A 13,234-nucleotide genomic window follows, 5' to 3' on the forward strand; every position below is an offset into this window, starting at 1 on the left:
GCTTCACCCGTTGCAGCATCATTGGGCACATCGTCTGGTTCCTCTTGATTTTCACCAGCTCCCCCCGTTGCAGCATCACCGTATTCAGGGGGCACATAGTTGTCATCATAGTCTTCTTCTTCGCCGTCTTCCATCATAACCCCTATTTCTCCGTGCTTCGTCCAAACATTATAGTGTGGCATGAAACCCTTGTAAAGCAGGTGGGAGTGAAGGATTTTCCGGTTAGAGTAAGACCTCGTATTCCCACATTCAGTGCATGGACAACACATAAAACCATTCTGCTTGTTTGCCTCAGCCGCATCGAGAAACTCATGCACGCCCTTAATGTACTCGCGGGTGTGTCTGTCACCGTACATCCATTGCCGGTTCATCTGCGTGCATTATATATAATTAAGTGTCCAAATTAATAGAAGTTCATCATCACATTAAAACCAAAGTGCATACATAGTTCTCATCTAACAACATATAGCTCTCCAGAGCATCTAATTAATTAAACCATACATTGAAACTATGTAAAACATTTCAATGCGAAAACAAATGCGATCATAATCGCAACCAAGGTAACAATTGATCCAACGGCATAATGATACCAAGCCTCGGTATGAATGGCATATTTTCTAATCTTTCTAATCTTCAAGCGCATTGCATCCATCTTGATCTTGTGATCATCGACGACATCCGCAACATGCAACTCCAATATCATATTCTCCTCCTCAATTTTTTTTATTTTTTCCTTCAACAAATTGTTTTCTTCTTCAACTAAATTTAACCTCTCGACAATAGGGTCGGTTGGCATTTCCGATTCACATACATCCTAGATAAATAAAATCTATGTCACGTTGGTCGGCATAATTTTCATAAACAATAAATGAACCAATAGTTATAAAGATAATATACATACCACATCCGAATCATAGACAGGACGAGGGCCGACCGGGGCGGATACCAAAACCATCGCACTATATAAGATGCAATAATAAATGTAAGAAAATGATACAAGTATCTACCTAAACATACAAGTAAGAATATTTTTCCTTCCAGAAAGAAGATAAGAACAAGAGGCTCACCACGGTGGTGTCGGTGATGAGATCGGCGCGGGTGATCGACGGCGGTGAAGACGGGGACGGGGCGTGACGGACCGCTAAATCTAGACAAATCTCGAGGAAAATGGAGTTTGGAGGTCGAGCTTCGAGAGGAGAAAACTTAAGTAGTGTGGCTCGGGCATTCCATCGAACACTTCATGTGCATAGGAGGTGAGCTAGAGCACCACAAAGCCCTCTCCCCCTCGGCCAGAAAAAACAGAGCACTGTGCTCTGCTCTTGCGCGAGGGGGTATATATATGCACCTCATTGGTCCCGGTTGGTGATATGAGCCGGGACTAAAGGGGAGCCTTTGGTCCCGGTTCAAGCCACCAACCGGGACCAATGATGGTGGGCCAGGAGCGAGGCCCATTGGTCCCGGTTCATCCCACCAATCGGGACCAAAAGGTCCAGATGAACCGGAACCAATGGCCCACGTGGTTCTAAACTGAACCGGGACTAATGGGCTGACCCAGTCTGAACCAAAACCCTGTTTTCTACTAGTGACATTATGTAGAGAACATCCTGATCCTCAATGCTCAGGGTGGGAGCGTAGCAGATCAGCTGGCTCAACGATGGCTTCTCCACCTTCTCATCATCCCGCGGACCAGGGAACAAACTGGACTATACCTCGTCACACATGGGGATCTCATCCGTGTCTACTTCAAAGCAGTCGTACCAATCCTCTGAAGAGAGCGTCTGGCTCCAGGATCTCGCCTTCCAGCCAAAATCCGTGCTGGCATAGCCCAAGCTGAGACCATGGGCACTCCGATGGTAGTCCACCTCGACGAACTTAATCTGATTGCCGACGCAGATAATGTCCCGGCACGACGGCGCCGAGGATTTCCCGAAGCGGTCCTCGTTGCCCGGCATAGGGTCGGGCAGCTCGATCAGACTTACTACGACGGGTTCCTCCTCGTTGTGGAAGCTGCAGAGCAGGATACCCCACTAGAGATCGACCCAGCCCAGCGAGTCTCGGCCGACGGACGACGGTGATCACCTTGCCGGTCCTATGGTTCCTGATGGCGTTCCAGTCCGTGTCGCAGTCGAGGGCCAGCGGGGCTAGCTTCATGCTCCAAGCTCCGGTCATGGAGGAGTAGACGAAGAGCTCACACTTGAAGGCGTCCTCGATAACCCGGAGGCAGATGTAGGCGACCACTAGGTAGCCGGAGACCTCCCCGCCGGCGGCGGCGAGGGGCAGGATGCCGACCGACAGGGTGGGGTGGAAAGAGCGCGAAGGGCACGGCAGGACCTCGAGCGACGGGCTCCCATGGCCGGTGCCGTCCGCCCTGTACACCAAGTAGAGCCCTGGTTTACAGCTCTCCAGGACGATGTAGAGGAGGACCAGGTCGTCGACGACGCCGACGATGCACGCGTGGTGCGGCACGCCGTCGTCGCGCAGGCCGTGGCACCGGACTGAGAAGGAGGAGACGTCCGGCGGGTCGAAGAGCAGGAACGAGACCTCGACGTACACAACCTCTTTTTTAATACCAGGGCCGTGGCAGTGGTCGCAGAGGAAGAGAATTCTTTGGCGCAGGCCAGGCTCCTCCAGCGGATGGATGACTCCTCCTTGACTCCCTGGTGTTTACAGTCGGAATAGGCAGTGGATGGATGACTCCTCCTTGACCTTGACCTTGTGCTCGACCGGCGGCGCCGCCGAGAGGTCCGGTATTTATTTAAAACGAAAAACAGGAAAGGAAAGGAAAGTTATTGATGACCCGATATTTTCTTTGCAACAATTGACGACTCGATTTTTGCGTGGGCTGGCGTGGGCGTGATTGAAACAGATGGCCTCCCCATCAGCCCGCATCGTAGGAATCTGTTTCGATCACGTACAAACACCCGTCCGCCATATAAACACACCGAGCGAGACCCCGTGTAAACACCCCGCCCGCCGTCAGCCCGCATCGTATATAGGAACCTAATTGTTGCTACCAGCGACGGCGAGAGGTAGATCGATCGAGGTGGTGATGGAGTACGGGTCACCCAACGACGACCCATCGTTTCCGACAGTGGGGAAGCTCGATGACTCCTCATTGCCGGCAGTGGTAACAAGACACGAGATACCCAGAAGCGCCCTGAGTGATTTCTTACACATCAAGGCAGAGTTGCAGAGGCAGACGGGCGTGCTCATCGACAGGGAATACAATGATATTGTGCTTCGGGCTTTTGTTTACCTTGTGTGCTCGGGAGGCGGAGGTAGGCATATGGAGTGTGCGATCGAGACAAGTGCGCGCGATATCTTTAGCCGCTATTGTGGCCCCATCCGGTGGTGGTTCAAGGAGAAGGTAGATGAGACGGTTGATGGTGGGACGAGTGATTTAGACCGCGCCGTGTTCGGGTTCGCCCGGCAGATATGTGTGCCCAGTGGCGGAGCTAGCATTTAACATCAGGGTGGTCCGCCTAAATTTTTTTTGATAACTAATATGACATGTGAACATTCTAACTAATTATTGATAGCACATAGAAATAGATCAATATGGTCTTACGAACACACTAAAATTCTCAATTAAATCTCAGTTTTGCATAAAGAAGCCTACATAGTAAATAGTGCATGAACCATAGCACATACCTTGAGAAGTTCAAAAAGACTATCTTTCTGGCCTACGTTTTTGCATTGCCATGAAGGTATCAATTATGTCATCTTCATTCACCTCGGAGAAAGCATCCCTCTCAATGTATGTGACTAGGCAATCATCCAAAAGACTATCACCCATCTTATTTCTCAACTTGTTCTTGACAAAACTCATGGCAGAAAATGCTCTCTCAACATTTGCCGTTGCCACCGGGAGAATCAATACAAATTTTAAAAGCAAGTACACCAAATGATGAACTATATGTCTCCCTGTTTGGACAAGCTTAACCGAGAGATCAACTTACTCTTCGATCACAACCGGCATACACAACTTTATGGGTCTGCTCTTCAGCCACATCCGACATATTCTCTGCCTTCTTCTTTTTCCCTATCTTCATAGCTTCTCTTTGGAAAAGAGAAACAATGTCGCCAGGGCCGCCAGGCAGCCGCTCGACGAGCGGCGGCAGGGGCACAGGCAGCCGGACTCCGGCAGGGCCAAGGCACAGCCGCGCGCTGGGACAGGGGCTCGCCGCGCGCGCAGGGAGATGCGCCTGGAGCCCTGGATCGAGGGCCGGGCGGGTGGGCTGGAGAAGAGGCGGGAGCCGGGAGCTTCCTCGGCGGCTGCGCGGCGGCAGGGGCGTCGGGCGCGAACGGCGGCGAGGTGAGGCGGCTATCGGGGTCGAGCAGGTGCGAGGGACGGACGGAGCAGTGGGCGTCGCGGGACTGGATGAGCAATTGGGATCTGGACTGGTCTGTCTATTGGGCCGCCTTTTTTTCCTGGCCCATTTAGAATCAATATATATATATGGCCTGTCTCAGAATCCCTGGGTGGGCCGCGGCCCACCCTGGCCACCCTGTACATCCGCCACTGTGTGTGCCTCTAGGAAACCTCGCAGCTCTGCTCTCAAATGAAGAAAGAGAAGGCCGATATGAACAAATTCGGCAATTGTCTACGATTTCTGATGCCATCCAAGGTTTATGGGCCACGCTGAGGATGCCACCCAAGGAGGAGTTTTTGGAACCCGGATCAAACTTCATTGACTTTATGTTTCCCACAGTGGTAACACAGTGGCGATGCAGAAGCGCTCTAATCGTTTACTCGCACATCAAGAAAGAGCTACAGAGGCAGGCGAGCGAGCTCATCAACAGGGAAGACAATTGTGATGAGCTTCGGATTTTCATTTACGGTGTACGCTCAGGATCCGCGAGTATGGAGGATGCAATCAGGACAAGTGCACGCGATATCTTCAGCCGCTATTTTGGCTGCATCCCGCAGTGGTACAAGGCCAAGGAAGCTGAGAAGCGTGATGAGACCGAAGATGAGACGGAAGATTTGAACCTCAACGTGTCCTTGTTCTGCGAGGATATATGTAGGCAGGTAGAAGAGCTCCTCGTTCTATTCTCAGTGGGAAAAGGAGAAGACAAAAGTCCACAAATACACCAATTGATTTGGATTGCACATCACATCATGGATTTCAAGCGCTATCTGGAAAAAGTGGGTTCGATGCCAGGGGAGGACGAGGAGGACATCGTGGCAGAAGGGAAGGAAACTGAGGGAGAAGCGGTGGTCAGCCGCACAAAGGTGAGGATCTTGGAGGAGAAACGGGAGGAGGAGATGAGCTTGGTGAAGAAACAGGAGGAGGAGATGGGCTTGGTGAAGAAACATGAGGAGGAGGAGGAGGAGGAGGAGCGGTCGAAGAGGGCAGGGGAGGAGATGAGCTCTGTGAAGAAACATGAGGAGGAGGAGCAGTCGAAGAGGGCAGGGAAGGAGATGACCTCTGTGATGAAACATGCGGAAGAGGAGGTAGGTCACTCGGGGAGGGCAGGGGAGGAGTAGCAGTGGCAGTGACAGAGGAGAAGGAGCAGCAGGAGTTCTGGAGGCGCCCTGGATCCAGCACTACTGCAGCACTGCAATGGCAAATCCGCCCATGTTGTGAAGCTAGGGCTATCTGAAGGAATAAGTTGTATCATCTCTACTGGTTATGTCCGTGTTGTGAACCACTATACTGTCAAAACTATGCGAACAATGCGATCTGTCTGTTTGATGTAGTGTTAAAACTATGTGAACAACGTGACCTATCTGTTTGATGTACTGTTAAACTATATGAACAATGTTTGTACCATAGCACCATGGATGACTGCCAAGTTCTGCATCAAGAGGTATGCACTTTTGTGTGCTCTTCTCTGTGTCGTCAGCCTTAATTTGGTTTTTAGGATGCTTATTGCTTTGCACCTATTATAAATTTTTGCATGCTAGTTTGCTGCGGATCGAGTATATTACATTTGATTGACAAGAGAAGATAGAGTGTGAGTGCAAGACCATCATAGACTTTTGGTTATTGATTACAATCTAGCTTCATTGCACTTTTGTGTGTTCTGTTCGTTTCTTTGAACTGTTTATTTATTTAGTATAAAAACCAAAATTACAAAGATCCCAACAACATGGCATTGTTCAAAGGAAATTTTATGATTTTTTTGAATTTTTTTTGATTTTCAAATTTCTGAATTATTTTAACCTCTAGTCTATAATCACCACCCCTCATCACTTCTCAATTTATCCTCTAATCACCCCTCATCATTCCAAATCATCTAACTTCCCGAACGGTCACCCATCCTCCTACTCCCCCAGCCTGAGCACGCTTAACTTCCGGGTTCTATTCTCCCTCGCTCCAAGTCTGCACTTGTTGTTTTCCTGACAATAGTAAGATGTCAATCCTATTAACCTTCAGGAATTTTGCTTGAGCATGAAGTGACACATTTCACTGTTTGAGTTTGAAACTATTGTTTTAAAAAACAATAATTATTTAGTAACACTAATATTTCTTGAATAATTAGTTTGACCATTGTTTGACCACAGTTTGACCAGATTTGATCAAAATTGAAATAACTAAAATAATTATTCAGTAACACTAATATTCTAGAATAATTAGTTTGACCATTGTTTGACCACAGTTTGCCCACTGTTTGAATATTTTTCGATTTTTTCCACTCTAGATCTTAAAAGCCCCGTAACTTTTTTCTATTAGGTTTTTGAGGATTTTGCAAATGTTTAACGGGGTTCCCCCAGTTAAATTCGGATGTAACTTTTCGAGTAGATGATTTTTCATATAAAAAACTTTTTCATCTGAATTAGTATGCAAAAGTTATGCCCATTTTTACAAATTTCAGAGAGATTTTGTAAATAGTCAAAATTCACATTTGCAAATTTTCCCAACAATTAGACCACATATCACATGGGAAACTTATTTTTTTTATTTTTTTGACATTTCCATCATTTTCTTTTATTTTTTTTAAACTGAAAAGGCGATCCACGGGGGGGAGGGGGGGGGTAGAGTTTGAAAATGGAACCTTTAGTCCCGGTTCGTGGTACGAACCGGGACTAAAGGTCTCAACCCCATTAGTCCCGGTTCGTGCGTCAAACCGGGACTAAAGGTGTAATCTTTAGTCCCGGTTTGAGGCACGAACCGGGACTAAAGGTCATCGCACCCTTTAGTCCCGGTTCATGTCTTAAACCGGGACTAAAGGGCCCGAGTGAACCGGGACTAATGCCTTAGCCGCATGAACCGGGACCAATGCTCACATTAGTCCCGGTTCGTGACTGAACGGGACTAATGTGAATATTGCCCCGTGACCATAGCCCTGTTTTCTACTATGTAGCAGCAGTTCTCTCCCCATGCGATGGTGGCGTGTTCACGGCGCTTTAGACGCCTCTCCTTTGACTAGCTCAGGTAACTGCTTGGTCTCCTCCCTACTCTGCCACATGCTCTATGATGTTGGGCATCGAGCTGCAGCGTGTTGTGATCATGGCCTTAGAGCCGTGGTAATTTCTAGGTATGGTTTGGCTTGTGGGGTGGTTATCTCACCATGCATGCTTTTGTAATAGTGGTTGTAGCAAACAAACTTCTATTTTATCAAACCCTACAATAATCTCTCCATTTGGTGTTTGCCGAGTCATTTGAACAATGCCATGTTGTTGGGATCTTTGTAATTTTGTTTGGCGTCACTTCGCATGTGTGATAATAGCATATTTTTTCTGATTTTCGAAAGGAGTTTGAAACCCCCAACCTATGCATCAATCGATGCATGCAGCCATATTTATTAATTATTCAACAACGGTCTTAACAAGAGCATACATCAAACCATCCAAAATCATCACTCACACCTACAAACTCGATAATGTGGGGTGTCCTCCCCATCATCTAGAACCGGGGTCATCGCCGGTCTGCCTGCATGTATGAGGAGCCTACATCCGGTGCAGCAAACTTAAAGCGTACACCACATGCACATGTTTTAGAAGCCGCCATCACTATCGAACCGCTGACCCATCTCCAGAAAGGAGATCCATATCATCCTTGCCAGGCGTCAAATAGCACCATGCATCTGTCGCTCGCTGAGACTCAGCTGCATCATGCCGCCAAGATCCGCTATTGTCGAGGCGGTGAATGCGACACCGCTCCTCCTACCAACCTCCACACCATCGTCGCCACTGTAGCCCTTGCCACGCGGAGCCCACTTGCCCACAACAACCCTCCCTCGAGCACCCAACTCTCCCCTGAAATCATAATTACTCAGAAATAATGTTTTTATTCTCGAGGAAAAGTAACATGTGTTAGGGAGAACATAGCCCACATCAGACGTGAGATGTGTGGCCAAGATCAACCTCTTCAATTTTTCTACCATATGTAAGGATCGAACCGCCTTATTTATATCAGTTATTACCAGCTCTTATTAAAATCATTATATATCATAGGAAGGAGCGTGACTGTTGAGCTCGTGCCACAACTCGACTCCTCATGGTCATTACATGATGTTCTGCGTGACATATTGTCCCGAGTTGTTAATCAAGGATGTCGTGAGGATGAGCATGCTTTCTCGTGGAGACAGCTACCAATATGCCACCCAGACCTGGTCTTCACCAAAGACACCTTTGAAATCTGTACAGACACCTAACTGTGGTGGCCCGTTTGACTGAAAAAGCTACCCATTCGACCGGTAAATTTGTGCTCACTCATTTCGTGAATTTTTTTTGTAGCTTCGACAACTTCTATCCCAAGATACTGTCCAAATGACACCTCAAACGGAGTTGTAGAACTATACTTTTCGTATTCTTCTTTTAGCATGTTTCCCTGACATGGTAGTTTCCCCCCAATGTGCAGGTGGTACTGCAGTCCGTGAAGGGGGGCACACACTTCGAAGCTGGGCATAGGGTGACTGCGATGGATACCGGCCGGGCATCCAAGCCTCTTCAATTCAATGCCAATGCGGACAGTGTATTGCGCCTACTATAGTCTACTTCTATAACAACTACGACTACGCTGGACAAGTTTGCTATCGAATTTGGCCTTCGCAAAAAGCATAAGTATAGAATAGATAAGTGGGTCAACTTTTCCACTGCGTCAAAGCCCAAGCACATTGTTCTTGATTTTAGTTCGATATCACTTGCTTTGGCTCTGGATTCGACAAGTACAAGCATGTTTTCCCGTTGTGCAATCTCAGCTGCCCAAACGATTCTTGGTCAAGTATCTTGATCTTGGCTATGTATGCTTAACGCTCCTCCCTAGTTTCCACAAACCTTAAGAACTCTACAGTGTCTTTTGCTAAGTTATGCTCTTCTTGAGAGTATAAACATAGAGCGGTGCTCCTCCTTATCAAGTCTACACATACATGAGGAGCTGTGTCGGTTGCAGTACATGTGTGTGTGAGATTGTAAACTGAAAATGATAGAGTTGCGTGTTCCGAATCTTACCAAATTTGAGTTCGACGATTCTCTCATGCAAATTGTGCTCAGTGGATCTTCAAAGTTGGCAGAGGCGACCTTTGTGTCAAACATGAGAAGGAGCGAGTTTGATGAATATGGTTTTGACTTCACCTTCACTGAGCTCACTCTTCCTCATGTGCAAAAACTATTTTTACTTTTGAATGTTGATCAGGCTTCCCCTGGAAAGAAGTGGGACTTCATTTTATTTTATTAAAAAAATTCTATCGGAATATTGGATCTGAATTTAATAATTATGTTTGTGCCCATGCGTTGTTTCTGTTCTAGGTGCTAAGACTCAGTGAAAACCAGACTAGCTTCATCAATTTGAAGCATCTGAACGTCAACCTTGAGATCGGATTCGACCATATGATGATGGTTGCACAATGGGGCTTTTTTAATCTCGTAGAAGAACTGGAACTGAATGTAGGTGATTCAATCGTTAGTTATGAATTTTTTGAACACATTAATTATGACAACTGTATGTGTTTTTTGTTTAGTCCCCTACTCAAAGATGGATAGTGAAATCAAGGGATATATGTGTGCAGGTGGGTCGTGATAGGTGTTTCCCTCCTGGTATGAGGTTGGTGACGCCTGCGCAAGGGCCTATGCATCACCACCTTAAGAATGGGTCCACATGTCTGGATTCTGTGATGTATCTGGGCTAGTCGAACTGGAGCTCTACATCCTTGAGAACGCTATTAGAGCATCTCCAACAGCCGCCCAACGCGCCGCACGCTAAAAACCACTTTCCTGCACGTTCGTAGCCTGGTTTTGCGTGGCTGGTAGCGCTGGCTCCAACAGCCGCGCTAAAATGCAGCGCGCGCACCGCTCCAGCAGCGCGCAAAAAATACAGCGCGCGCGACTCGCCGGGGCATTGTCATATATTGTATTTTGGACATAAAATGAATGTCAAACATTCAAAATACAATGAACATGGCATATAAATTTTACGCAAACAAGTTAATGAATAAAAGTTCATGCCCACAAGTTCATCCAATCAAGTTCAAAATGCAAATGAAGTTCATGACACAAACGAAAGACACATCAAGCCTCGTCCTCGTCTTCGGAAGACGATTCTTCCTCCTCCGAGGCCACCTGCCGCCGAGGTCATCCACGGCGACATGAAGAAGCCGCGCGCGAGGCCGATGCTCGGAGGAGCTCCGGCAGAGGCGAGGCCAACGCTCCCCGTGCTAGGGTTTGCGGCGGTGGAGGGGTCGCAGCTGTAGGATGGGGTGAGCGGTGTGTCGGTGCGTGCCTCCACCGGGTCAAGTTCGCCGGCGCCGGCGCGCGCAGGGCGAAGGTGGCGGGGAGGAGAGAGTGCGGCGCGAGCGCTCGTGTGTGCCGCGCGCGGAAGGGGGCGCCCCAAATACACAACGCGAGATGGTGATTCGGACCGCGCGCCCAACTTCATATGCCGCGCGCGCGGTTATTGCGCGTCCGCTGGAGCTACTCTGCCGGTTGCGCACGCGCTAAAATGGCCAAATTTACAACGCGACGCTTGTTTAGCGCGGCTGTTGGAGATGCTCTTATGCTTGAACATATGGTAGTAGATCTAGTGGCATACTCCTACCCTCTTCACACTGATGACATCTATTGAGTCAGCAAGGCTGGTAGTATCGAGGGTGTTGAATATATTGTGTACATGTATATTGTGTCTTGGGCCAATCTCCTAATTCATCTGTATAATTGAGGTTGTGGCCTCCCTCTGTACATCATATATATGTGCCTGGTGCACCGATCAATGCATTGTGATTGCACAGCCTATACTTCATCTTCTATATGGTATCTATCGCAGGTTGGTCGACCTAACCCTAGCCGCCGCCGCCTCCCGACTTGCTGCCACCACGCACCCTCCGCGCCCCCGTCACCGCTGCCGGTCGCCGCTTCCCTACCCACTCACGCCGCCGCCGGCGGCCTCCCTCTAGCCGTCGCTGCCACCGGTCGCCGCTGCTCTCCCGCTTCCGCACTCCCTCCTCCACCCAACCCCAACCCGCGCCGCCTCCCACCCGCGCCACCCGCACCCGAGCCGCCCCAAACCCAAACACCCCTCCATCCAACCCGCGTCGCCTCCACCTTCGACACCGCGCCATGAGCTCCTCTTCCTCCACCGTTTCCAACCCCTTCGCCGGTCCCGATGTCACCCTCGTCCGCGATCTCAACATCCTCGAGCGTGTACCGGTGGTGCTTGATCAATCCACCACGTCGTACTCCGCTTGGAAGCGGTTCTTCTCCTTGGTGTTTGGCGAGTACCTACTCCATGGCCACGTCAATGACATCGTGGACTCGAGCCTCATGATTCACGACGAGGAGTGGATGATCCTCGACGCCACCATCATCCGTTGGTTCTACCTCGCCATCTCCAGCGACCTCTTCCACACGATGGTGGATGATGATGACGACGCCTATGCCGTCTGGACCAAGCTCAACGGCCTCTTCATCGATAACAAACTGCAGCGCAAGGTCCTTCAGCATGGCGAGTTTTACGGGTGCCAGCAGCTTGACTCGTCCATCGACGATTTTTGCATGCGCCTCAAAAAGCTTGCCGATGAGCTCCACGATCTCGGCGAGACGGTCGACGATGAGCTCCTCATCAGCACCCTCACCGCTGGCCTCAATGAGGACTTTGGAAACACCGCCTCCAACCTTCACTAAGGTGATGGCGTACCTCAAGCTGGAGGAGCGCCGGATGAGGATGGCCCGGACTCGGGCGACCCACACCGCTCTCGTTGCCGGCACCCGTGGGCGCCAGGCGTCACCGCCGCGCGTCCCGCGCTGGCCCTCCCACTCGCGCCGGCCGCCCCCTTCCCGCCGCCCCAGCTGACCGCTAACGGGGGCTGCCGCGGTGGCCGCAAGTAGCAGTTGGGCGCCGGTGCTCAGGAAGGAGCGGCCCGCCCCCAGCAGCAGCAGTACCAGCCAGCCCCGTGGTATGCCGGCCAGAACCATTGGACTGGTGTTGTGCACGCCTACTCCATGCCGGTTCCCCACGCCCCTGTCCCGGGTATCCTCGACGCGCGGCCTTCGTCCCACCAGGCGTTCAACGCTGCACCGTAGCCCTATGCGGCGCCCTACGGGCCCCTCTCCTACGGCCAGCCGCTGCAGCCAGGTGGGCTGCCGCTGCTACCCCTGGCAGCCCCGCCCTAGCAGCCCGCCCTCCCACCGGCATAGTGGGACCCGGCTCTCTTGGCGGCCCTACACTCCGCTCCCTCACCGTCCACCTACACCGGCAGCGGTGACTGGTATATGGACACTGGAGCTACCGCGCACAAGGCGGCTCGTCCTGGTAACCACCACACCCTCCTATCCCGTCCACACTTTCTCTCGCATAATCGTCGGTGACGGTTCCTCCCTTCCCATTACTCACATAGGACATGCATCTTTTACATCTACTTCTACTCCATTGTCATTATCTAACATCTTAGTTTCTCCTGATCTTATTAAAAATCTTGTCTCTGTTCGTTCTTTTACACGTGAAATCCTATTACCGTTGTGTTTGACAAGTGTGGTTTTTCTGTTAAGGACGCTCGTACCCGGATGGTACTCCACCGATGTGATAGCCCCGACGAGCTCTACCCGGTCCACTCCACCGCCTCCACCACCTCCGCTACCCCTGTCGCTCTCGCCACCGGAGTGGATCTTTGTCACTCTCGCGTGGGTCATCCCAACCCCGCCACCCTTCGTCATATACTTTGGAGTTTTTCTTTCACGTGTAATAAGATCGAGGATCGCTCGTGTCATGCATGTCGTCTCGGCAAACATGCTCGTCTTTCGTTTAGGGCATCTTCTCATGTTGTGTCATACCTGTTTGAGTTAATTCATAGTGAT

The 13,234-nt window shown here is 50.0% G+C and overlaps 3 protein-coding genes and 1 pseudogene across 3 annotated transcripts; 3 read left to right on the forward strand and 1 right to left on the reverse strand.

The window, feature by feature from the left end:
- Window positions 1-1,069: 1,069 nt before the first annotated feature.
- Window positions 1,070-2,664, reverse strand: LOC147987548 (uncharacterized; the record flags this gene model as incomplete). The annotated part of the gene is made up of 1 exon (XM_087542426.1): window positions 1,070-2,664. A coding segment is annotated over one exon (792 nt), but the record flags the coding sequence as incomplete, so codon positions are not given.
- Window positions 2,665-3,049: 385 nt separating this feature from the next.
- Window positions 3,050-5,491, forward strand: LOC147987549 (uncharacterized). Its single transcript, XM_087542427.1, has 3 exons — window positions 3,050-3,420; window positions 4,055-4,315; window positions 4,474-5,491. The coding sequence occupies exons 1-3, from the start codon at window positions 3,050-3,052 to the stop codon at window positions 5,489-5,491; spliced, it is 1,650 nt and encodes a 549-aa protein (XP_087398553.1).
- A 3,379-nt stretch (window positions 5,492-8,870) lies between these two features.
- Window positions 8,871-11,337, forward strand: LOC147987550 (uncharacterized; annotated as a pseudogene).
- A 163-nt stretch (window positions 11,338-11,500) lies between these two features.
- On the forward strand, window positions 11,501-12,064 carry LOC147987551 (uncharacterized). The gene has a single exon (XM_087542428.1). The coding sequence runs from the start codon at window positions 11,501-11,503 to the stop codon at window positions 12,062-12,064; it is 564 nt and encodes a 187-aa protein (XP_087398554.1).
- Window positions 12,065-13,234: the final 1,170 nt, after the last annotated feature.

This window comes from Triticum urartu, chromosome 2A (genome assembly GCF_056163025.1).
Source record: "Triticum urartu cultivar PI428250 chromosome 2A, HENAU_Tu73, whole genome shotgun sequence".
NCBI classification, from domain to species: Eukaryota; Viridiplantae; Streptophyta; class Magnoliopsida; order Poales; family Poaceae; genus Triticum; species Triticum urartu.

What these genes read in the sequence shown, in the direction of transcription:
- LOC147987549 (XM_087542427.1), top strand. Translation starts at nt 3,050, where the DNA reads ATGGAGTACGGGTCACCCAACGACGACCCATCGTTTCCGACAGTGGGG. An exon ending in TTAGACCGCGCCGTGTTCGG is followed by an intron (nt 3,421 to 4,054) that starts GTTCGCCCGGCA and finishes CTATCTTCATAG; the next exon opens with CTTCTCTTTGGAAAAGAGAA. An exon ending in CGGGCGCGAACGGCGGCGAG is followed by an intron (nt 4,316 to 4,473) that starts GTGAGGCGGCTA and finishes GGCCTGTCTCAG; the next exon opens with AATCCCTGGGTGGGCCGCGG.
- LOC147987551 (XM_087542428.1), top strand. Translation starts at nt 11,501, where the DNA reads ATGAGCTCCTCTTCCTCCACCGTTTCCAACCCCTTCGCCGGTCCCGAT.